The sequence below is a fragment of the Lissotriton vulgaris genome, chromosome 1_1, assembly GCF_964263255.1.
Source record: "Lissotriton vulgaris chromosome 1_1, aLisVul1.2, whole genome shotgun sequence".
NCBI lineage: Eukaryota > Metazoa > Chordata > Amphibia > Caudata > Salamandridae > Lissotriton > Lissotriton vulgaris.
This window is the reverse complement of record NC_141685.1, coordinates 751404225-751430991: the sequence shown is the minus strand read 5'-3', so window position 1 is coordinate 751430991 and position 26767 is coordinate 751404225. Positions and strand designations below refer to the sequence as shown.

At 47.5% G+C, this 26767-nt stretch overlaps 1 protein-coding gene across 1 annotated transcript in view; it reads left to right on the top strand.

Annotated features, from left to right (window-relative positions):
• LOC147747759 (2-5A-dependent ribonuclease-like) overlaps nucleotides 1-26767 on the top strand; it is a 302563-nt gene that overhangs the window by 84511 nt on the left and 191285 nt on the right. Inside the window, 1 exon segment of the mRNA XM_086955558.1 lies at nucleotides 15567-15667. Within this exon segment, the coding sequence (XP_086811684.1) occupies nucleotides 15567-15667 (101 nt within the window).

Sequence of the window (26767 nt, the reverse complement as noted above, 5' to 3'; positions counted from 1 at the left end):
AGACCGGATCTCAGAGGGCCATCTCTGGGAATCCCCACTGTTCCACCCTGTCTCCCACCCCAGGGCCCCTTAACCTGAGCACTACGGGGGCATGATCTGAAGAGTATGCGGAAGGTGGGTAATTGTGTTCAACCACGCTGTTATGCTTGGGGTGAGAAATCAATAATCCAACCCGGTCCATGTGTTATGAGGGGCTGAGTAGTGAGTTTAAGCGGGTTTATCTAGAATCGTGTGGCGCCGCACATCTGACAGTTGATATGCGTCTATCAAATTGGTTAGTGTTTGCCTGGCCCTGGGTTTCGAACCTGGTGTTGTAGCCGTGCTATCTTACCTAGGGTTCAATAAGATGTTGAAGCCACCCCCCCATGCAAATGTGATCAGCCCACATTCCGTCCATGCGGGAGTGGAGTTCCACAAAAAAGTCTGGGTCGTCCCTATTGGGTGCATAAACGTTAATCAAAAGGATCGTATTCCTAAGAAGCCATCCTTTCACTAGTAAGTATCTACCCGCCTGATCTGTATAAACCTCTACTGTCTTAAACAGTAGTCACTTATGTATGAGTATCGAAATCCCCCTTGCATATGTAATATATCCAGCAAAATATCAGTTTGAACCACAACTGGCGGTAAAGCCCAGGGACCCATGTGGGGGTAGATGCATCTCCTGGAGGAGTGCGATATCTACCTGGTGGCGTTGTAAATAGTGCAGAACCTGTTTCCGTTTACGTGTGTCATTGAGCCCTCGTACATTCCAGGACATAGCTGTATGTGCCAGGAGAGAAATTGGAGACTATTCTACTTTGTGGACCAGTGGTGAAATTGTACATCATGACCATAAGTCTGTGAACGGAAAACAGTGATCTCAACCAAACTCCCCCCTCCGCCCCCCACCCACCCCCTTATCCTCAACATAAGGGAAATCCCAAATCCCGAATAGAATCATAAACAGTATGCCTGGATTCAGAATAATAAAATACATCTTTTCGTTAAGTTTATTTTTATATTCTGTGTTTGCAAATGCCACTTTTAGAAAGTAGGTATTTGCTTGCCTAACCTTTCAAGATTGCCTCTGCAAGGTTGTGTATTCCTTTGTCCGGAGTTTGAGTGACAGGGCTGGGGGATTCCAGGAGACAGAATGAGTCAGCCCAGTTTGAATAGAGAGATCTGCATCTAGATAGGAGGGAGGAGTTGCACCTGGGACCTGAATTGGACTATGCCCGTCTTCCACAGTGCTGGCTCCACCCCCTGTTGTGCGTCTGATGTCTCTGCCCTGCACACTGAAAGAAGAGAAGGAAGACTGTCAACAAAGTGCTCCAGGGCTGTACTTGCCTTCCACAATGCTGGCTCCACCCCCTATGGGGCGTCTGATGTTCCTGCCCTGTGAAAGGAAAGGAGTGCTTCAGAACTGGTTTGGACTGGGCACAGGCCCTTCTCCCCTCAGAGAACGACGGATTTTGGGGTATACACATTGGGACCCTATTCCCAAGAAATTAGATCACGTTTGGACTACAAGATGAAACCTCTGCTGAGGAGAGGAACCTGAAGAAACTGAGGAGAGAATATTCCCAAGCTGAAGTGCTGCTTGGGGGATTGGCCTGCAGTGGTTGCCTGACTGCTAAAGAGAGGAGAAAGAACTTTGTGTACTTTACTTTCAACTTGTGCAAAAGATCTCCAAGGGCTTGAAAGAGAGCTTGCCCCTTGACCGAAGTCCCAGGACCAGTGGACTTCACCAGCCTTTGTGGATTGCTGCTGGAAACGCTGTTTCAGTGGCTACACAGGCAGGGAGCTGTGACTGACTCTCACGACGGGCCTGGTGTCCTGTAGGCACCGCATCAAGCAATGTCTGCCTCGAACAAAGCAAGCACTGAGCTTACCGACTCCGTCCTGACGCCGTTACTGAGCCGTTGCCTGCACCGCGACTGGTGGACACCGCGATTTTGAGCGCCTCGCTACACCGACTCGTACTGGTCTGACCAACGCGGTCACTGCTGCTGACTCAGAGTCCCGTAAACCCACCGGAGTTGGGCACCGCCTCGCATACTTCATGACGCACCGCTCGACTCGCACCGATGTCCGGACTGATCGATGCCAGTTCCCGAACTCTGGCTTTGTCACCGCACCGCAAGCTGCAAGCACTGCATCGAAGCACCGTCCCGCCCTGCAACGCACGCCTTAGATCCACCGACTCTGTCAACGGGCCGCTGCCTGCACCGCATCGAGGGACAACGCATCATTCAACACTCCCTTTCTGCACCATGACGAACACCGGAACCGGCTCGCACACTCGTGCCGGCTGCCTCAAGTAAAAGGTACTGTGACTAAGTCTATCGACATTTGAGTGGGCCCATACTGACGCGGTCCGCTGGATGTGCTAGACTCGGTGTTATTTCAACAACGCTGTAGCCAGACCGGGCTACCGACTCGCACAGAACCATGAACTAAGCCTTTTAACCAGAACTCTTGAAATCTAATAGTACTGTGGGTTCTTTTTGTCATTTATTAGTCTTGTGGTAACTCTATATAAAATATACGTATTTTTTATATAAAACCTGGTGTGCTGTCCATTTGTAGTGTTGTCTCTGGGTTACTGTATGTGGTCACAAATGCTTAACTTACAATGACTCTTAGATAAGGCCTTGCTGCTCATACCAAGCTTCCAAGGGGGTGAGCAGGGGTTATTTTAGGAGTGTTATCCCATTATCCTGACTAGAGGAGAGGGTCCCTATTTGTCACAAGTACCTACCTTTGCCAACTAGAGACCCCCAATTCTAACAGGGAGGAGTGTGATAACCGCCTTCCGCAGTGTCGGTGGGAGTTTGCCTACATCCATGACTTCCTGGTTCACGTCAATGAGGTGTGGGTTCAGTGTTTTCTTGAAGACCTTATAAAAACAACCCAGGAACCCGTCAAGGCCTGGCGCTTTGGAGACGTCCATGTCTTCTATTGCTTGGATCACTTTGCCTACTGTGAAGTGTTCCACAAGGAAGTCCCTGTGTGTATTTTCCAGCCAGCCCATGGCCACCTCATCTAAAAAACTATTTCTGGCCATGGAGCCCGGGTGCCCTTGGTCATATACAGGTCTTGGTAATATGAAAGTACCCTGTTACTGATGCCCTCGCAATCCTGTATCCGCCTTCCTTCCTCTCCGAGTAAACTTGTGATGTACGTCTGCCCCCGGTAGGGATGTATAAGCCTTGCTAGCGTACCCCCTGCACGCTCGCCCTTCCCTTATCGCCTGGCTATCGCTTGTTTCCCCAAAAAGTGTGCTTCCAGTTACGGCGCCTCCTGAACCTGGACAGCAGTGTCGCTCTCTGGCTCAGACCAGAGGCAGTCCGGGACGCCTCTTGGTCGACATCTGTTGGCATCAGTTGGACCTCGATTCCTGCCAGTGTAAGCTGCAAATCCTTTAGTATACCAGCACTCTTGGAAATGCAAACCCCCCTTATGTGAGCTTTGATCATCTCCCATAGTGTGGCCTTGGCCTTTACTGTGTCAAAATATTCCTCTACTGCTAAATGTAATTCCGCCTTGAAGACCGGATCTCAGAGGGCCATCTCTGGGAATCCCCACTGTTCCACCCTGTCTCCCACCCCAGGGCCCCTTAACCTGAGCACTACGGGGGCATGATCTGAAGAGTATGCGGAAGGTGGGTAATTGTGTTCAACCACGCTGTTATGCTTGGGGTGAGAAATCAATAATCCAACCCGGTCCATGTGTTATGAGGGGCTGAGTAGTGAGTTTAAGCGGGTTTATCTAGAATCGTGTGGCGCCGCACATCTGACAGTTGATATGCGTCTATCAAATTGGTTAGTGTTTGCCTGGCCCTGGGTTTCGAACCTGGTGTTGTAGCCGTGCTATCTTACCTAGGGTTCAATAAGATGTTGAAGCCACCCCCCCATGCAAATGTGATCAGCCCACATTCCGTCTATGCGGGAGTGGAGTTCCACAAAAAAGTCTGGGTCGTCCCTATTGGGTGCATAAACGTTAATCAAAAGGATCGTATTCCTAAGAAGCCATCCTTTCACTAGTAAGTATCTACCCGCCTGATCTGTATAAACCTCTACTGTCTTAAACAGTAGTCACTTATGTATGAGTATCGAAATCCCCCTTGCATATGTAATATATCCAGCAAAATATCAGTTTGAACCACAACTGGCGGTAAAGCCCAGGGACCCATGTGGGGGTAGATGCATCTCCTGGAGGAGTGCGATATCTACCTGGTGGCGTTGTAAATAGTGCAGAACCTGTTTCCGTTTACGTGTGTCATTGAGCCCTCGTACATTCCAGGACATAGCTGTATGTGCCAGGAGAGAAATTGGAGACTATTCTACTTTGTGGACCAGTGGTGAAATTGTACATCATGACCATAAGTCTGTGAACGGAAAACAGTGATCTCAACCAAACTCCCCCCTCCGCCCCCCACCCACCCCCTTATCCTCAACATAAGGGAAATCCCAAATCCCGAATAGAATCATAAACAGTATGCCTGGATTCAGAATAATAAAATACATCTTTTCGTTAAGTTTATTTTTATATTCTGTGTTTGCAAATGCCACTTTTAGAAAGTAGGTATTTGCTTGCCTAACCTTTCAAGATTGCCTCTGCAAGGTTGTGTATTCCTTTGTCCGGAGTTTGAGTGACAGGGCTGGGGGATTCCAGGAGACAGAATGAGTCAGCCCAGTTTGAATAGAGAGATCTGCATCTAGATAGGAGGGAGGAGTTGCACCTGGGACCTGAATTGGACTATGCCCGTCTTCCACAGTGCTGGCTCCACCCCCTGTTGTGCGTCTGATGTCTCTGCCCTGCACACTGAAAGAAGAGAAGGAAGACTGTCAACAAAGTGCTCCAGGGCTGTACTTGCCTTCCACAATGCTGGCTCCACCCCCTATGGGGCGTCTGATGTTCCTGCCCTGTGAAAGGAAAGGAGTGCTTCAGAACTGGTTTGGACTGGGCACAGGCCCTTCTCCCCTCAGAGAACGACGGATTTTGGGGTATACACATTGGGACCCTATTCCCAAGAAATTAGATCACGTTTGGACTACAAGATGAAACCTCTGCTGAGGAGAGGAACCTGAAGAAACTGAGGAGAGAATATTCCCAAGCTGAAGTGCTGCTTGGGGGATTGGCCTGCAGTGGTTGCCTGACTGCTAAAGAGAGGAGAAAGAACTTTGTGTACTTTACTTTCAACTTGTGCAAAAGATCTCCAAGGGCTTGAAAGAGAGCTTGCCCCTTGACCGAAGTCCCAGGACCAGTGGACTTCACCAGCCTTTGTGGATTGCTGCTGGAAACGCTGTTTCAGTGGCTACACAGGCAGGGAGCTGTGACTGACTCTCACGACGGGCCTGGTGTCCTGTAGGCACCGCATCAAGCAATGTCTGCCTCGAACAAAGCAAGCACTGAGCTTACCGACTCCGTCCTGACGCCGTTACTGAGCCGTTGCCTGCACCGCGACTGGTGGACACCGCGATTTTGAGCGCCTCGCTACACCGACTCGTACTGGTCTGACCAACGCGGTCACTGCTGCTGACTCAGAGTCCCGTAAACCCACCGGAGTTGGGCACCGCCTCGCATACTTCATGACGCACCGCTCGACTCGCACCGATGTCCGGACTGATCGATGCCAGTTCCCGAACTCTGGCTTTGTCACCGCACCGCAAGCTGCAAGCACTGCATCGAAGCACCGTCCCGCCCTGCAACGCACGCCTTAGATCCACCGACTCTGTCAACGGGCCGCTGCCTGCACCGCATCGAGGGACAACGCATCATTCAACACTCCCTTTCTGCACCATGACGAACACCGGAACCGGCTCGCACACTCGTGCCGGCTGCCTCAAGTAAAAGGTACTGTGACTAAGTCTATCGACATTTGAGTGGGCCCATACTGACGCGGTCCGCTGGATGTGCTAGACTCGGTGTTATTTCAACAACGCTGTAGCCAGACCGGGCTACCGACTCGCACAGAACCATGAACTAAGCCTTTTAACCAGAACTCTTGAAATCTAATAGTACTGTGGGTTCTTTTTGTCATTTATTAGTCTTGTGGTAACTCTATATAAAATATACGTATTTTTTATATAAAACCTGGTGTGCTGTCCATTTGTAGTGTTGTCTCTGGGTTACTGTATGTGGTCACAAATGCTTAACTTACAATGACTCTTAGATAAGGCCTTGCTGCTCATACCAATCTTCCAAGGGGGTGAGCAGGGGTTATTTTAGGAGTGTTATCCCATTATCCTGACTAGAGGAGAGGGTCCCTATTTGTCACAAGTACCTACCTTTGCCAACTAGAGACCCCCAATTCTAACAGGGAGGAGTGTGATAACCGCCTTCCGCAGTGTCGGTGGGAGTTTGCCTACATCCATGACTTCCTGGTTCACGTCAATGAGGTGTGGGTTCAGTGTTTTCTTGAAGACCTTATAAAAACAACCCAGGAACCCGTCAAGGCCTGGCGCTTTGGAGACGTCCATGTCTTCTATTGCTTGGATCACTTTGCCTACTGTGAAGTGTTCCACAAGGAAGTCCCTGTGTGTATTTTCCAGCCAGCCCATGGCCACCTCATCTAAAAAACTATTTCTGGCCATGGAGCCCGGGTGCCCTTGGTCATATACAGGTCTTGGTAATATGAAAGTACCCTGTTACTGATGCCCTCGCAATCCTGTATCCGCCTTCCTTCCTCTCCGAGTAAACTTGTGATGTACGTCTGCCCCCGGTGGGGATGTATAAGCCTTGCTAGCGTACCCCCTGCACGCTCACCCTTCCCTTATCGCCTGGCTATCGCTTGTTTCCCCAAAAAGTGTGCTTCCAGTTACGGCGCCTCCTGAACCTGGACAGCAGTGTCGCTCTCTGGCTCAGACCAGAGGCAGTCCGGGACGCCTCTTGGTCGACATCTGTTGGCATCAGTTGGACCTCGATTCCTGCCAGTGTAAGCTGCAAATCCTTTAGTATACCAGCACTCTTGGAAATGCAAACCCCCCTTATGTGAGCTTTGATCATCTCCCATAGTGTGGCCTTGGTCTTTACTGTGTCAAAATATTCCTCTACTGCTAAATGTAATTCCGCCTTGAAGACCGGATCTCAGAGGGCCATCTCTGGGAATCCCCACTGTTCCACCCTGTCTCCCACCCCAGGGCCCCTTAACCTGAGCACTACGGGGGCATGATCTGAAGAGTATGCGGAAGGTGGGTAATTGTGTTCAACCACGCTGTTATGCTTGGGGTGAGAAATCAATAATCCAACCCGGTCCATGTGCTATGAGGGGCTGAGTAGTGAGTTTAAGCGGGTTTATCTAGATTCGTGTGGCGCCGCACATCTGACAGTTGATATGCGTCTATCAAATTGGTTAGTGTTTGCCTGGCCCTGGGTTTCGAACCTGGTGTTGTAGCCGTGCTATCTTACCTAGGGTTCAATAAGATATTGAAGCCACCCCCCCATGCAAATGTGATCAGCCCACATTCCGTCCATGCGGGAGTGGAGTTCCACAAAAAAGTCTGGGTCGTCCCTATTGGGTGCATAAACGTTAATCAAAAGGATCGTATTCCTAAGAAGCCATCCTTTCACTAGTAAGTATCTACCCGCCTGATCTGTATAAACCTCTACTGTCTTAAACAGTAGTCACTTATGTATGAGTATCGAAATCCCCCTTGCATATGTAATATATCCAGCAAAATATCAGTTTGAACCACAACTGGCGGTAAAGCCCAGGGACCCATGTGGGGGTAGATGCATCTCCTGGAGGAGTGCGATATCTACCTGGTGGCGTTGTAAATAGTGCAGAACCTGTTTCCGTTTACGTGTGTCATTGAGCCCTCGTACATTCCAGGACATAGCTGTATGTGCCAGGAGAGAAATTGGAGACTATTCTACTTTGTGGACCAGTGGTGAAATTGTACATCATGACCATAAGTCTGTGAACGGAAAACAGTGATCTCAACCAAACTCCCCCCTCCGCCCCCCACCCACCCCCTTATCCTCAACATAAGGGAAATCCCAAATCCCGAATAGAATCATAAACAGTCATTACAGTTATTCTAAGTGATCGAACCTTAGAAAAGTGTCTAAGCAAGGTGGAGGCAACGCTATGCTTCGTCCCAGGTTACATGAAATATATAAATGAAAAAATTAGAACAGCCATTAACCTCACAGTCAACATGTTAACTGTTATAGCGTACTGTGAAACACAGGCAGTACTTATCGACATATTGCAATACAATGAGTCCATCAGCTGGCGAAGAACAGTTCAACACTGGTGCCGGAGTCTGATACCCACGGGGACAGGTCTAGCGAGGGTGATTTCCTTGGCTGCCCAGTAGTTGCTCGAGTTCTAACGTAGTCCTGTACAGTTGCTGGTGAGTCAAAGATCCGAGATCTGCCATCAACATCCACCCTCAGACGTGCTGGGTTTATTATCCCATATTTCAGGCCGGCCTTGTGTAGTGCAGCCTTGACGGTTGTGAATTGTCGTTGGGCCTCTAGCACCATCGCTGTGAATTCAGGGTACAGGAAGATAGAGGAACCTTGCCATTCCAGTGACCCCCTTTCCCAGGCCATCCGCAGGGCTGTGTTTCTATCTTTGAAGTTCAGAAGCCGTGCCATGATTGGTCGAGGGGGACAACCGGGGTTAGGCCGGGTTCCGAGGGTCCGCTGCGCTCTCTCGACAACAAAGGTGGCAGTGAATGAGTCCCATCTGAATAAGTCAATCAAAAGGCCCTCCATGAATCCATCTAGCCGCCCTGTGATCGTTGACTCTGGGGCACCCAGGATACGAATGTATTGCGTCTCCCTCTGGCCTTCAAATCCTCATTCTTTATAGCGAAAGTTTTGAGCACCTTTTCCATTCCCTCCAGTCGTTTGGTAGCTTGTGTAAGTTGTTCTCAAGGTCCGAGATCCTGCCCTCAGCGGTGTCCAGCCTCTTGTCGTGTTGGTCTAACCTGGCCCTCATCTTATCCAGCCTTTTGTTCAGCCCATCAGAGGGGGTTTCCAGAGCCTTGAGAACAGCCCTAAGTTCAGTCATGAGTGCCTCGTTGCCTTGCAAGGGAAGCTGGGGTGAGGCAGTGGCGTCTCCACCCTTCGCCATTTTGCTGCCAGTTGAGTTTGTCCTGCTTCCTATCTTTTCGAAGGGTAACTCTCTTGGTCTGGGGTACCCTTTGCCCATATCCAATAGGGTGGTGATCTGCCACGTGCTCTTTGCTGATGCTGTTGCCCAAGGCCAGGTATGCCCAGTCAGTCCCCCAGTCCTCAAGTGCCGTGTGTGATCCTGTAGTGCACTCCTCATCATGTTGCCGCTGTGTGCAGTGTGTATATATTTCCTGTGGCCTCAGCACTATAGCTGCCCGGAAAGTAGGCAGTGTAGCCAGCTCAAATCAGGCCTCTGGGAGTGTCAGATGTCCACCAATATGCCATTGAGTGCTGCCGCAACTGCCGCAATGATGGTGCAGCCAGCGCGTGGGGACAGGGGGGCCGGTCAAGCCCAAAAGGTCACCGCATCAGCCCAACCAGATGGCCGGTCTCCAGGCTCTCCCCAAGACCCAGGGCCGGACTGGGAGCCAAAACCGGCCCTGGCAACGAGCTTGGCCGCCCCACCCCGGGGGGGGGGGGTGGGGGGATGGTGCGACCGAGCCCTTTGCCAGAGCCGCTTTTCAGACGATTTTGTTACAGGGCCAATTTACGGCTCTGTAACAAAAACGGCCCCCTGGGGCCCAAAACCGCCCGCCACCCTTGTGGCGCACTGGGGGATTGCCCGGTGCCCACAACGGCCAGTCCGGGCCTGCCTAGACCCTATCTCCATGGGGCCTCCGGGGGCACAGAGTGGGCGGCTGTCCGTCTCTCGCACGCTCGCCCCCAGGTCGGTATGGTCTTTGTGCCACCTGAGGAGTCCATCGTGATGCCTTTGTTGCTCATCGCGCAGGCCGCCAGGGTCCTGATTCCGAGGAAGCTGAGTCTCTGCTCACAATCATGGCGGCAGTACAAAACTTGAGCCTCCGGCTGAGCCTCGCCCCCCAGGCCTTCCATGCACTTCAGCGTTGCTGCGGTTCCCGGGGACGGAAATTAATTTGAACAGGCATTTGCAATGCAAACGGCCTCGTCTTTGGGGCCTTATATGTATTTAGCTATGCAGCACATTAGCATGGGTGCTGAAATATCTATTGTTGTATAACATGTAAGGAAAGTAAGCGCCAAACTGCATGACACACCAGGTATTATTTTTGTTTTTTAAAACATGAATAAAAGGCATTGCCAATTACAATGCCAATAGCTTAAACTCACGTAGATGCGAGACCTATTGCATTGCAAATGCTTGTTAAAACTTTATCACCGGCAAGACCCAGCCCACTTAAAGCCCTGTATACATGCCAACATTTATTGTGTAATGTAATTGTTAGCATGCACAGTGATAAATAGGATGGATAAATAAATTGAAATGTGATCCGGTCCCCAATCAATCCTTTAGTAAGTCAACTTCATTATTGCCACTAAAACCTCCTGGTCTTTGAAGTGACATTACAAATTATATGATATCAGAAAAACCCTCGTCCACTTGGAATAGATGATGACATTTGGTCGGAATGTAGCATATTTGTCTTATTTGCAATACTAAATCTGTCAGAGTTTTTGGGGCTGGAATTTCCTCTTCGTTTTGTGTCTAGAAAGATGTTGAGTCCTTTATTGGGTCTCCTTTTTTCTTTGTGATATATGTTTAAATGTATTTCGACTTAACAAAGATGACATCAAAACTCGGCTACACAAAATAAATTGAGGGAGCAGTAATGCCTGTACAGACCATTTTAATGTTTGTTATAAAGTTCTCACACTGGCATTAGAAACAAACTTTAGAATTAGATTTGAAGAGAAAAAGAGCCAAGCATCAGTAAAATACTTGCTTAATTAACTTGCTGGTTTGAAAACAGCACTAAAATGACATTCGCCTGGACTGTGGAAGCCCTGAAAAACTGACACACAAACGTTGTAAATCAATGGACATACCACAACTTGTTATTGAGTCTTTATTGTTTGAAGTTGTTTACCAGTACATGCCTCGCAGAAAGTCTTGCCACAGACCGATTCAACTGTTTCATGCAGCTCAGGGTAGACTATGTGGCTTCATTGGAAGGATTCATTGAGAAAAAAATGATGAAAACAAATCTAAAATGTTCACGCTAGAGCTCAATCACTGTTCTAGCGGAATGCAGCTCACCGCCAACCAGAATTGCTACTTTTTTTCGAGCAGAGCAAAAACAATGGTAAAAAGTAACATAGAATAACTGGCTTCCACAAAGACCCCAGCCAGAGAGCAGCAATGTCTTATTGATTCAATTTATACTGTTGTAAATAATCATGCACCATTAGTATATAAAAGGTACAAGGCTGGCTATCATTTTCATTCAGCTGTTTCGTCTTTTATGGGTGGCCTAACTGCCCAACACATTGGCAATCTATTTATCGATCTTGATGAAAGGCCGAGTAGGCCACACCAGGATGCGTTGCTGTGACCACAAAGTAACAAATCAATCTAACAGTCATATTAGCCGGCAGAAATAGGTTACGGATGTTGAATGTTCTACAAAAAAAGAAAACAAATCTGAAAGAAAAAGAAACTTTAAATATGAAGTAGTCAGAGAGCACCCTTTAAGTGACTGATAAGTCACTGTGAAGATCATCATAACCCTCTATGTAACATGATCAGCCCTGCCTGCATTAATGAAATGATCAGATCTTGCAGATGATCTCAAACTTCAGAAGGATGACGAGACAAAGCAGCCCTGCAGATTTTACTGAAATAATGATCAGATCTGCAGACTGCCTGTGTGCTGCTGTACTGTGACATAAAGGTATTGTAACAACATGACTATTGTAAAGTCAGTGGCAGGCTGCCACTGACCAGAAAGTACTTACTTGTTGTGAATTTCAGTCTGGCTGCAGGAGGCACTAGGTCACGGGTGCACAGCTGTGCAGCACTGCCGCTTGCAGTCTCCCCGCAGCGCCCATGCCTCTCATGATGATCACGCTGTGCGGCCATGCTGCCTGACTGACCCTGAGTGAGAGAGTCACTCTGTCAGGTGAGGGTCGTTGATGCTGTGCAGTCCCGCCGGGACTCTAACGCCGCGGCCGGGTTAATATATTGTCCCTCCTGCTCTCAGTCCGTCTCATACTATCAGCTGACTGAGAGGGACGGCAGCCGCGCGGAGGGGACCCTGACCGAAAGGCTGCACAACTCCACTTCTGGAGTAGGTAAAGGTCGATAGCTTTTTATAATGAAACAATCGAAAAAATACTTGTAGACAGTCTACCACATTGCCCCCCATCAACTTTCGATCTATCGTATTCATCCACTTATTGATTGATATGTTCTTGGTATATTTATTATGTGTAATGAATGGAATATATTTTATATATTGAGAAAAAAACTGAAAATGTCAAAATCTAATTTAATAACAAACTGTTTTGAAGAATAAAAAAAAATATATATTTTTGGAGATTATAACAAGCTATAGACCTTTACCTATTGCGTTGTTTCCTATGTATAGCTTGGTCATTAGATATATAGGGGTCCACTTCCGGGTCAGCTGCTTGGACCCAGGACCTCTGACCACCTCAGCTGCTGCAGGCAATGCAATGAATGTGTCCCCTCCCAAAGAGACTCCTGCTAGCGCTATACAGCGAGCATGTTCTAAATGTGCACGCTGCCCCGGAGCACAGACAAGGCCATGGTGCACATCTAAGACCATCATGTGAGAAGCTGCCTGGGGAGCGAACGGACACCGCGCTGAACAATATTCCCTGCCAATGTCAAAACATGGTATCGCCCACACCACTGTATATTGGATGGGGCAGAAAGAAATGGTCACGCTGCACTGATGCACTCAGTTCGAAGGGGTTTAAAGTACCGCCCGGATGGAAATGGGTGACCACTCGGTCCCCCCGAACGTATGGTTGGGTGCCCCGATCCTCCCGGGAAACCATTTTGGGCGTGGGGCGTGTCTCGGCTGGTATGCCCGAAGCGGCGTAGCGGGGGCGCGCCTTTTCCCGCCGAGGAGGGGTTGTCCTAGACACCTACACCGATGGCCACGCCCAGTAGGCGTACCGGAGGAGGGTACACGCCCTCCCGAAGAAGAATAAATAGAGCGGGAATCCGAAGAAGCGTCCTCTTGTTCCTGTGCTCTGAAGGCTGCACCCCCTCGTTGCTCGTGAGCCCTCGACGGAACAAGGAGCAATTTTGGCCCACCCACCAGCCCCCAATGGCAATGTTTGTTTTGCAATAAAGTTTAGCTGTGATAGGCCCCTTTTTTCCTCTGTATAAAAGTAAATGAACGTTTAGGCCGAGGATGTGCCTTCTGTCGGTAGGATTCTGTTTTTTCCTTTTAGGAGTAAAGCAGGCTTGATACAATTAGACATGCTGATATTTGGTTCCTTAGTAGGTGAACAACTGTCGTATTTATTTTTTGGTCGGGCGGTAAGGTCATGATCGGTGAGCAGTAATTTCAAGGTCCCTAGAGGGGGGCGCCACCCACTATGGATGGGAGCGCCCGGGGGAGGCGGCCATTGGCCCCACCCACTGGGAGGCGGCACCCACTAAGGATGGGTCGCCTAAGGGGAGACGGCCATAGGCCCCTTCCAGGGGAGGAGGCGGCTATATGCCCCTCCTACGAATTTCCCGGGGCCCGGATATCCGCGACGGCGGATAGAGAGTGTGGGGATGGGGGGGGGAGTCCACGCTGTCCTTCCTACAGATACCTCACATGGGAGCTCGGACGACCTTTAAGATGGCGTCGAGCGGAAAGAGGGGCCCCAAACAAGACAAGGGAAATTTCAGTTGGCAATGAGGGTACAGTCCTCTGCGCAGCCGCCACTCACACCGTGAGGGCGAGAGTTTTGGTAGTAGGGATCTGACACCGGTTAAGACCTTGCCGTTGGCCCTTAATGCTAGGATGTACAATTTTAATTTAGAACTTATGCATTTGCAGGATGTTAGACTCGGCTAGGAAACCTTTGTATTAGAGATTTGTTAAGGTTAGCTAAAGAACATGTTTTCATCGAAATGTAATAAATGAAAATTGTACATGATTATGAAACTTTTATTTAATGTTTTAAATTTTGTTTCATATTTTAATAAATACGGCCGGGAGGGTGACTCCCTCCCACCTTCCAAAAGTTCAGAACTGCGTCCGACTTCCCATCCTTGGGGATTGTGTTGGGAGGGGGTGGCGGGCATCCCGGCCATATAAACAGACAGCGCTTGTCAGGGGGGGCAATGCGCACAGAAAGTGCACGAACGGAAATGCGGGTGGGAGGGGCAGAGAAGGATGACTGCGGGAGGTGGGGTACGGAACAAATATAGCGTCTGAAGTGAAGGGGCCAGTAGCCGTGGCAGGATACAAATGACGTTCTAAACAAAGAGAGGTACCCCTTAAATGGTCAAGGGAAATGAGGTAAACTACCAAATATAAAGAGTGTTTTCCCTGGACTCACAGTTCTATATGCACAGAACACTTTTTTCTTAATACAAATTGATTGAATGTATAAGAGACTGTGTCTTAGATAGATTGTTGGATGTACAAACAGTAATAGATACATTTTAGATCATACAACCTGTTTCTGTCTATCCCAATTATGCTGGTCATAATTATGTTATGTGAATATTTGTCATTGCTTTGGGTATTATTATCAATTTTAGTGTCTTTATCTTATGGTTCTGTAACCAAATATTCTGTGTGACAATCATGTTTTTTATTGTTAAACGATGAATTTTTAATAAATGACTTGTTTTAATACATTTTAATTGTGAAGAAATCTGTGCATATAGAACTGTGAGTCCAGGGAAAACACTTTATATTAGGATACAAATGACGACATGGTTGTCATGAGGCGGGACTAACAAACATAAAACCTATCGGAAGGCTGCATTGAGGAAATAAGCCAATAAGAAATATGGGCGGAGAGCGGTCGAAGCTTCCACGAAGCTTCCCCACTATAGTGTATACTGCAAGCCTCGCAAAGCTAGCAGCATATGCGCTGCAAGCTAGCCGAGGCCTGAAAAGGTCGCTGGGCCCACGGGGAGCATAGTCGTACCGCATCCTTTCATCATATGCTGTAGCCGCTGGGATGGCCAGTTGTACCGGGGAGTTCGGCGGAGCTCCAAAGCTACGTGATCATTTTGGTCTGCGGCTCGGCCTCGCCCCCCTTGCCCTGTACTTTTCATCTTAGATCAGGGTGCATTGGTTGTATAGCAACACTTCACTCAGGCTTCATGTCCCTCTTTCTTTAGATTTTGCCTTTTTACGTTTAGAGTGTAGTGATATGTGAATAAATATTTTACCATTTCAACTATTTCACAAGCATATAAAATAATCTATGATCAGTTATACAGGATTTTACCTGGGGAAACAAAAGGCACATCTAATTTAGATACAGTTTTCAATCAATTGGAAAATAAACCTCTGCCTTGCACCCAGTCTTAACAGTGCAATTGTGTAATGTGTTTATGGTGTCGATATATGAGAAAAGCTTATCGAAATTGCAATAATTTCTAAACAGATGAATGGTATTTATGAAAGTGTTCTCACTGTTCTTAGATTACAGGGGGAAATGTTACCTGGCAGACTTTGACAAGAGCCTGCGATTTGAATACTGCGCCGAAAATGTTAAGCGAGAGCTGATCAAAGGTGACATGAAGGTAAGCGCTAGAGGCTTCCAGCTTCATACGATTCTTCACAAAATGCTTTGTGTCCTTTCTGTTGTCTCATGTTTCTCTGCAGATAGTGATGGCCAAGCATTTGCTGTCCTCGGTCTCTTTGTAGGAAATGGTGTCTATCCTTCCACCCTCCTTGTTGGTGTTTCTACTGCCAAATAGCAAAGCAGATGATGGTGTCTTGTCTTCCTTCACAATGTGATTCTTTCTGCTGGTAGTAGTTTCCGTTCTATGCCCCCAAGGAAAGGATCACTCACTGATGCAGTACACACGAGAATCATAACTGAGAGGTGAAATCACACCAGTATCGGCACAAGTTGAACAAGAGTTTGAAGGATATTTTGGTTTATGAAGCTTGCTCAGCTTACAGGTTTTACAATAGAGAAAAAAGCAGCACCCTACAATTCTGCGGAGAATGTCATTTTTCACAGCCCTGTTCTCTTTACAGACTGTAAGCAATGTCCATGTGTGAAATAGTAGATGTCTCATCAAGCAAAGGAATATCTGTGTGTGGACAACAACACAGTCTATCCTGTGTTGCGTTTTTACTTTTGAGGAATGTACCCATGCAGTTGCAGGTTTGTGTTTCTTCCTCTATAATATCCACTATTAGATTATATCTGTCCTGTGTGTGCTGGGATCTAGAAGCTTCCACTGGCTGACGATGAAGCACTTGCTGTGAGATCTGAAGTTCAGACTTTTGTTGATGTGGTCTGAGGGGAGACATGAGAGGAAAGACGTGGACCTGAAAATAACATTGCATGGAACTGAAACATACAATACTCCTCTCACCTGGTACCTCCCCGATTTACATATTCTGATAATAAAGATGGAGTAGAAAGGAATAGGAAATGGTAGTGAGCTCTACCATAAAGGCAGAAAAATGGCAACCGAGTTGGGTGATTCACAACAATCTCTTAGTCTTAGACGTGACACATTGCAGCATTTTCCTGAGCAACTGTTAAGATGTTCAAAAGACCGAGTTGACCCCCCTGATTGAGCCCTTTGGGATCACAAAGTAGAGAGCAGGGTAGTAGATGGTGTGGGATGAACTAAACACTGTGTACTGTGTGTGTGCAGAGATAAAATGCAACTTAACCGAGCCCTGAGCGAAGAATACCCTAGGGGACAAGAGACTATTAATTTTGGAATTTGGCTTGCCCTGAGCAGGATTAAAACTGCGTGGAAATTCCTACTAGGTAGTCAATCTGCTGGGGTTGTGGCATCTGACCAGGTTTCCGTCATTCTTGAGTGGTCACCCCTCAGTGAGGACTGTTGCTTTTTTTAATGGTGACTCTGAGAGTTCTGTGAAGGTAACAACGTGGAAATATTATGTGGTATGGCTAGGAGTCTTACCATGTAATAACACAATACCAATAAATGGACCTTAGATTTACATTAGTAATCCTCTCAGTCCTGGTAGAGTGGCAGACAGGCTTACTTAGAAATTGAAATTGAAATTGAAAGGCTCTTATATAGCGCATGGCTACTCGGAAGCATCCCAGCGCTTGATGTTAAATAGAAGGGTGATGCAGAAATTGAGAAATGGAGAAGGCTGATCTATGGCCTAGGAAACAATGCTGTTTTTAGCTGTTTTCGGAACACCAGCAGGCTGGGTTCTAAGCGAAGTGATAGCGGAAGGGCATTCCACAGCTTTGCTGCATTTCGGGAGAAAAGGCTATCCCCAGATCGGGCTTTGTTGGTCCTGGGCGTTAAAAGGAGATTTTGTTGGTTAGAGCGAAGGTGCCTGGATGGAATGTATGGTCTGATCATATCCTTCAGGATGGGGGGGCCGTTCCCATAGAGTGTTTTATGGACCAGACAGAGAGTTTTAAAATGGATTCGCTCTTTTATTGGGAGCCAATGTAGGGACCTTAATGCGGGGGCTGCAGTGGTACGGTGGCTGGTGCCGGTGAGTAGCCTTGCTGCGGAATTTTGAGCTATCTGCAGTTGTCGGATGACTGAAGTGGGGGCTCCTAAGTAGAGAACATTCCCATATTCCAGCCTCGACAAGATGAGGGACTGGACTATGGTTTTCTTCGCGGTTTCAGGTAGCTGGGGAAGGATTTTACGGATGGTTTTTATTAGACCGAAGCAGGTAGCCACTGTCTTTTTTGCCTGAGTTTTAAAAGAAAGCTCCGTGTCGAGCCGAAACCCTAGGCTTTTTATCTCCGTTTTGGGGGTAGGTCCAGGTCCCATGCAAGGGGGCCACATAGAAGGGGTGTTAGAGGTGGCCTTTCTTCCGAGCAACATCAGCTCGGTTTTTCCTCTATTCAGTTTTAGATGGGAGGCATCCATCCATTCTGCGACTTCACCCAGGCAGCTACAAAGATTGTTCTGGGGGGAGTCCGTCTGGGTGAGGGAGACTACTAGCTGGGTGTCGTCAGCGTAGCTTACCAGTTGGATTCCGAAGGGGGCTACTACCTCTGCTAAGGGGGCCATATACACATTAAACAGTGTGGGGCTAAGGGAGGAGCCCTGTGGTACCCCACACTGTAATGGTATTGGGAGGGAGCAATTGGTATCTGAAAAAACCTTAAAGAATCTATTGCTAAGGAAAGATTCAAGTCATTCAAGAGCTTTACCTGTGACTCCAATTCTTTCTAGGCGGGCAAGGAGGACATGGTAATTAACCGTGTCAAAGGCGGCGCTGAGGTCCAGGAGGATAATGGCCGCGCTGCCACCTGCGTCCAGAATCCTCCTGGATACCTCAACCACCCTCAACGAAGCTGTTTCAGTTCCCTGTCCTTTTCGGAAACCTGTTTGTGTGGGATGTAGCAGGTGTTGAGACTCCAAATAGGATGCCAGTTGTTTGTTTACCCACTTTTCAGCAAGCTTGCTGATACCGGGGAGGAGGGAAATAGGGCGGTAATTAGAAAAGTCGTCAGCGTTAAGATTTGGTTTTTTTTAACAGGGCCTTTACCATGGCTAATTCCAATCTTGAGGTACTATCCCGGAGTCCAAGGAGGTATTGACAAGATCAATGATGTTTCTACTAACATGGGGGAGGACCAATTTCAGGATAGACATGGGGGCGGGATCGAGAGGGGAACCACTCTTTATGGAATTGAAGAGGGAGGGGAAGAGGTCATCACTGAGAGGGTGAAAAAATGCTAGATGGGGTGTGGTAGAATTGATATCATCCCTCAAAGGAGGATTGAGCTCTGCTACTGAGAGTGGGGGAAGGGAAAGTAAAATGTTTTCAATCTTCGTGGCAAAGAAATTTGCTAGTTCGTTACAACGGGCGCCAGATTCTTCCGGAGAAAGTTCAGATGTAGGGGGGTCAGGGGCCTTAATCAGCGTTTTTACTATTCTAAACATTTCTCTAGGAGCATTAGTGGAGTTTTCAACTTTTTCGGCGTAGAAAGTGGATTTAGCTGCATTAAGTGAAGGTGAAGTATAAGCATTTTACAGGACCAACAGTGACGATAAGTAATTGACACAACTCTAAAGAAATCCAACACCAATTTATAAAAATAGACTATTTTTATATAAATTTAGACACCAGAATGGAGCATGTACAGTTCGTATAACTGGAGTTACAGAATTTACAGTGATAAATCTATCAATAGCTGTCAAACTTTACCATTCAAGTAAATGGGAGAAATACAGAGTTAAGTTCTTGCGGGTCCTCTGAACAAACTCTGACAGTTTGAAGAATTTTAACTTGCCCAGGGAGTCCAGGTGTAGAGGTGACATGGATGTCCTTGGTCCTGAACGGGATCCACGGGAGCTGTCAAAAACACAGCACTTTACAAAACGCTGCTTGCAGGTTGAGTTCAGAAGAAACCCTTGGAGGTGAAGCTTGGATGTGCCCCTGGACCAGGAATCACCAGTCAGAACAGCTCTGCCTAGCTCGGGCCTCTCAGGTGAAGAGGTATACCTGGCTATTCAAGGTGCTGAATGTGCCTGCTTAAACTGGGTTGCCAGGTGTGCCAACAAAGCATTTTTTGGGATGCTAGGGCTCAACAACTGTGTCAAAGAAGAGATGGGGGATGATGTCAGATGTTTCCTCTGTGTGCTGCGTCAAGTTAAGCAGGTAGTAGTCAGCAACACCACCAACAAGCCTCTTCCAGGGGTCCGGGGAATGCTGCAGAGGGCTAAGACTCAAAGAGGTTCAGAACTACACTTCCTAGAAGGCAGTGGTCCGCGACGGGGCCCGGTGGTTGGTCCTTCTTTGGAGCATAGAAATGCCGGTTGTGCCTGCCGACTGCTGGAGACAAGTACCTCTAGCCATAGGGAGTACTGATGAAGTCTTTGGCTTATAGAGGGGGTCACCTTCCTTTTGGAACCGGTCCTGGCCGAGTAGTGGTCCGGTGGGTGCAGGGGGGCCACAGGGGCAGTACTTCACACCTTTTCTTTGTGGTGTCCTGTCTTATGCTGACACAAGTCTCTTCTTTGTCCTCCTTCAGAGCAGATCTGGAGTTCTGGTGTCAGGGGTTTCCCTAAATCCTTTATTTATGGGGTGTTTAGGGGAGTGAGGGCTAGTATCCAATTGGCTACTAGTCCTGCAGCTAATCTGCCCCATAAGTGACAACATCCGGTGGATGAAGGTCACCAAACTACCCAGAGCCCGCTATTCTAGTGACTTTTCAAGATGGCATGGGCCATCCTCGGCTGTACCGACCAACATGCCCACCAAAGAGGTGTGGCTAGCTTTCGGGTGTTGTACACCTCCTGCATACCTAACTTCCCGGCTGCTCGCAAACACGAGAGCCTGGGTACAGGGGGTTGCCTTTGTCTCCACCGGTAGACAAATTATTTACATATCAGAGGCGGTGAAGCCCTTGAGGCTCACCGCCTTGAATGGTCTTTTACTAGCCATCCTCAGAGGGCGTAGGTGTGACCTCCTTCCTGCCCAGGCCTTTTGTCCCATGTCCTCTGGCAGTGATAGCATGAGGTCAGACTTCTGTCTTGGCGGCATCCGGGTCTAAAAGCCCTCTAAGGGTGGAACCTGGGTGCATGGCAGTTCATCCTCAACACAAGAATCATGTCCGGGGTGAAAAAGCACGGTGGTTAATAGCAAAGATGACTAAATTTAATGTTGCCATTGTGGAGCTGGGTATCTCGATTTAGTACGGTAGACAGTCCACGTTAACCTATGGACTGCTGTTCACTTACAGTAAACTTGAATAGCATGGTTACTGTCAAGGTATACGTGTCTGTTTTTTAGGAAACAAGGGACCCCTATATATAAACTAGCTATAACATAGGGAAATAAATCAGTGAGAGAAAGTTATAGCTAGAAATCAATTATTTAAACAACTGTGTTCCTAACTAAATACCCTAAATTGTCTTAGATATAGACATGTGTAGGACAGGCACTCTAACATAACATGATAGACAGAAAATGCTAATGTTAGTCAAAATGTTTATTTATTTGTTCATTTTATCTTTTTACTGAATTTTTATATAGTTGATATTAAAGTGAATCAAACAGTAAATTAATTATGTTCTAGAAAACCAAAAAATTGTGAAACATAAATAAATTCATATACAACCATAAATATATACAAATCTTCTATGATAGACGAGAAACGTTGACTCAGGCAGTGCGGCAGATGTCTACAACGCGCGTTTCGGCAAACATGCCTTCATCAGGTAGCCGTCCACTACTCAAAAACGAGATGATGGTTGGCGATATACTGTGGTTTCTGCTCAGTCAAGGTATCATAATAAGAATGACTTATTCAATTCAAAAACCAGAAGGTATTATTCGGGAAGTTTAATGTCACAGATAATAACCTAGGATTCCTAGTAGGGTCACACATTCGTGTGTGTTGGAGTATTTATACACGGTGGCAAAAAATATTCTTCATGAGGCGGTCCCAGATTAATCGTGTAGCCAGCTAGGCGTTAGCGGTGACAAGTAGATTTCAACCGGTCAAGGGATATTATCTGATTTTTAGATGCGTTAGAGAAGTTTATTAACTGTCACCACATCTTGCAAACTATCTCAATCGTATCACATTGTAGGTTCGATGATATTTTCCTTGAATAAAGCGATAGATGATGGAGGTGATGTTTCTAATCGGTGCTGCTGGCTCCAACGGGGTTCAATGGAAAAAGATGAGACCGCCTCATGAAGAATATTTTTTGCCACCGTGTATAAATACTCCAACACACACGGTTGTGTGACCCTACTAGGAATCTTAGGTTATTATCTGTGACATTAAACTTCCCGAATAATACCTTCTGGTTTTTAAATTGAATACGTCATTCTTATTATGATACCTTGACTGAGCAGAAACCACAGTATATCGCCAACCCTCATCTCGTTTTTGAGTAGTGGACGGCTACCTGATGAAGGCATGTTTGCCGAAACGCGCGTTGTAGACATCTGCCGCACTGCCTGAGTCAACGTATCTCGTCTATCATAGAAGATTTGTATATAGCAGACCTTACTTTTACTCCGGTCACTCAGGGTGTCACAAAAAGTGCTTTAGACATGGTGATTGCTTCAACTCCCTTGCCCTAGGTACTACTGGTACCATATACTAGGGCAGAGGTCTTCAAACTTTTGGATGCCGAGACCCCCCTGTCAACACTTTGAGGTGTAAGGACCCCCTCCTGACAAAAATGTCTAAACCTGCAGGCAGGGCTACTGGAATTATGAGGCAGTTGAGGACCAAATTACGTGACAGGCTTGACTAAATTGTGTGGGAAGAAAAGGTAAATGATGTTATGTGATGCCGCGTATTTTGGGATAGCATTGCTTCATTATTTTGAAATTAATTTTTAACTCACAGTAACACTGAGGAAAGATTTCACCCCATCAGTACCTGTTTATAAACAAAATACTGCAATTAACATCAGAAAGATTTCTAGTTAACCTTTGTGAAGGGCCTTCCACTCCGCAGAAATATATGTTACCACATTAGAAGCTCACCCGGCCCTGGCCGGGAGAAGCAGGGGTCCCTTAAAACCCTTTTGGTTTTGTGCAGAGTTAAGCAGTTTTCCCATGCATTTTTCTCTCACCCCCTCCCTTCCATCCCTCTCTCCTCTCCCAACCCCGGACCCCTCTCTCACTTTGCAGACCATTTTCTTTCACCCCATTTTACAACTTCTGAACTCTCCCCATTCAACCTCTCACTTCACCTTTAATCATCTCTTGCCATTCTGTTTTTACTCTGCCCTCATCTCTAACAGTCAGTCACATCTATCTCATGACCTTTCTGGCCCGTCACCACCCGTTCCCCTCAGCACTTCTCATTCACCTCATCTCTCCATTCAACTTTTTGTCTATTTGTATCTTACACCTCTCCAGTCCCCCCATTCATCTTTCACATCTTCCCTTTGTTCTAACAGAAGGCCTCACCTTTGGCTCACACTCACTTCTAGCGTGTCCACACTTCACTTCTGCAATTTACATTTCTCCTCATCCCTGACCTCTTCAAGCAAATTCTCTCACTCCCTTGCTGTCCTCTCTCATCTTCTCATCTCTTCTCACCAAGCATACGGGTCGGGCCTGTATGCTCCGCTCAGCCTGTGCCACTCTGCTTATTGTTCCCTAATTTAAGAAGGCATGAGTTGTCTGTCTCGCTGTTTTAGTGCATGCCGCGCAGTTATGGGACTTGCACTCACCTTTGCTTCGCTCCACCAAGAATATATTATCCTTTAGGAAGATATAAAAACCTTTCTGTATGCTCTGTAGGTTTCCCCATTTGGCTGGTTCTCCTTCTCCTTCTGTGTGTTTCTCATTTGCCTTCAGGCAGCAGATGGTTATTAGCCCCAGGACATCTTTTGGTAACAGTAGTGCACTGCAAATGTAAATAAAAATAATCGGCTGAAGCAAGGGAGCCACTACACCAGAACTTCTGGGGAGGGCGGGGGTAACACTCCCAGCCAGTGCTAGGGCTGGCCCTAACACTTATTGCACACAGTGCAACAGTCTTTTTTTGGTGCCCCACCCCCGTTTCCTTCTTCTCCTTGAATTCCCTCACTACCACTCACCAACAATGCACCTCATCTCTCTATAGCACCTTTCTGACAAACATTTCATTTTTTTATATCGCTACACATAGTTTACTCACACTCCTTTCTATGATCTGCATGGTACATATTCTTTGTAGCAGGCACATTAACCCTCTGCACTGTGTGGGTGACAAGAGTGCCCATGTGAGTGCACGGTGAGCGATGCAACAGTGTGAGGGTAGGGTGACAGGAGTGACGGCAGGGTGAGTGAGGTGGCCGTATGAATTTGGGTGCGGATGCAAGTTCAGAATGGGATGAATGAATGTCTGATTACTACTGGGCTTGTTTCAGTGAGTTGTATATTCAGCAGTGGGGGGGGACAGGTGAGTGAAGTGTCACATGAGTGCAGGATGAGCAGTGTGCTTGTGTGACTGCAGGGTGAGGTATAGGTTGAGCAGCGCAAGTGCATTGTGAGTGCATGGTGAGCAGGTTAATGGTGTGAGTGCATGATGATCAGTGTGAGTGTATTGTGATCGCTATGAGTGCAGGGTGAGCATGAAAGTGAAGGGCGTGAATCGGGAGTGAGTCTGAATGCTGGGTGCATTCCCAGAAACTTAAAGTAACTCAGCATGTTATTGACGGCGGCGTGGGGTTTAGGATCTTAGTTAAAATATTGCGATCATGGCATTAATCGGGGATCAAGGGTGGTGGAAATCAATAATATGCTGATCCTGCAACAAACTTCCAGCCCTATGGGTAGGGTTGCCAGCAGATTATTTTGATGGCCCAGTTGGTACAAAAATAAGCTGTCACATAAACCTGTATTTTAAGCACTTATATGTGCATACTTCAAATAGCAAATATAAATAGAAAGCACTTTTAATTGTGTTCTAGGACTGTCTCAATGATTAATTACTGATAATTAAAGAGAACAAAGACAGAAAAGTTACATAATGAATGAATACATATTTTCTTATTTATACATCTATTTAATGTCAAGAGGAGGTCTCTGCAGGCTCTTTAAACAACACATGCAGGCATTTTACTTTTGGAAACCATACTTTATATTCCTTTTCTTGAAATGCATTCTCACACTACAGCAGTAAATGTAAAGTACAATTGTAAGGAATAGGCAGAGTGGGACCCAGGGGGTACTGGAATCAGGAAAAAACATTAAGCCTCTGTAACCAGTTTACAAAGGCATGTAAATATGTCAATGGTCTTTAAAGACCTGTGAAAAACTCTGACGGGCATGCTGACGATAAGACTCCAGACAATGCCCAGCTGATTCCCCAGCAGCTCGAGTTGCACTGCAGCAGCCCGGGCTGAGACACAGGTCGGGGGAAGAGGGGGGTCGTAGCCCTTGGGCCTGATCAGAAGTGTGACTGGGAATGCGCAACCCCCTTTGGCTCCATGGCCCCCCTGGGGGTCGTGCCCCACAGTTTGAAAAGCCCTGTAGTAGGGACTTATAAGAGGGGGCTAAAGCATCTTGCAAATTGAGTGTACCAATACAGATAAAATTTGAGGGAAAGAGGACTGGCACTGGGGCCTGGTTATCAGGTTCCAGTGTACTTTCAGTTCTAATACCACAGCATTCAAATCAAAAAGAGCTCTTTCCTATATGACCCCCCAGGCCCCCAGACGAAAGGTGATGAGCTCTAACCTCCCTCTTGGTAGTTCTCATTATCTAAGTGGAAAGTCATGGTCAGTCTGTGTTCCACCACAAAGTCCATCCTCTGGAGAGAAATGGACCACCTCAACAATTTGGGGTTCTCCTCTCTCCTCTCATCTGCATTAACTGACTGAGAGCCCTGTGGACGATTTGAACTTTGAAGTGAGTCCCAAACAGGTATGGTCTCATGTTCTTCAGGGACCGAACCACAGCAAAGGCTTCCCTTTCAATGGCACTCTAACGCTTCTCGCCAGGGAGGAGTAGCCTGATAATATAGTCTACTGGCTTATCCTTACCTTAATTGTTGATTTGTGACAACACTGTCCCAATCTCGGAGAGCATAGCCAGCAAGATACCAGAATGACTGATGAGATCCTGCATCCCGACACCCCATCGGCCCATATCTACACCCTGAGCATACACCCCGGCTGCAGACAACTTCTTCAATGTGGTTTTGGATTCCCCACAAGTAGTTAGGTGGAGGGAAGCGCCAATGGGATGAGCGGTCCCCTCACTTAAGATGGCCGCCTCCCCGACTCATACCTGAGACAACTGGCCTGAGGAGCCAGCGAAGTCCAGGGGAGTGACTGTCCAAGAATGCTGTGGGCATTGAGGTGCAGGTGTTACTCCCACATCCTGCAACTCCTGCCTCTGTTGCTGTTATCTCTGCCACCACGGTCTAACATGCAGACTGATGCTCACTTAGAGAAACGTGTGGAGCCTTGTCGGCAGGGAGAGAGAGCCTCTGCGAATTGGCTCCCAGGACCACCTGGAAACTGGGAACGGCATGGTGCATCTGCTACCCAGAGAGATAAAGGTTCTGTGACCAGCTGCAGTCGGAACTGCGTGTAGTGCCGAGGACCGAAGAGGTGAGAAACTCTGTAGGGCCTCACCCTGATGATGGACTGCACAGAGTCCTGGCAGTATAACGGCGACAAAGACCTGCAATTCAGGACCCCACAGGAGGCAGAGAGAGGGCCGATTCAGGTCAAGACTGTTTTGGTGCTGGTGCAGAGCACAGACCCCCTCGCAACCGCAGTAAGTCCTGGGGTGAGCAGGGACTAGAGGCATTGCGGGCATGGAGGCACAATTGCAACAGTGATCCAACCACCTGACTCACAAAGTATAAGTTGGGACCCATGTGAGTAGGCCCCCACTCCTTTTATAAAGAGCAGCTGACTGCCCAAGACTGGGAGAGGTGTCCTTGCTGCCTCCTTGGTAAGAGGCATAGCCACACACAATGTCGGATGCCTGCTTTCTGGAAGGGCCTCTGCTGAGAGTAGAGAGTAAGGCCCAGCGTGACTGAAGGAACACAGTGACCAGCCCAGAGACTGTTCCCCACATCACGGTGTGGCCAACCCCCTGAGTGGCCTGCGTGGGGTCCATAGCTGACACTGACAGAGTGAGCAATCTGATAACAGTCTGATAATAGTGAGTTGGTGCTAGTTATTCAAGAGAGTGGCAACGCTTGATTGGACTGATGGCCAGTGGAGAGCGAG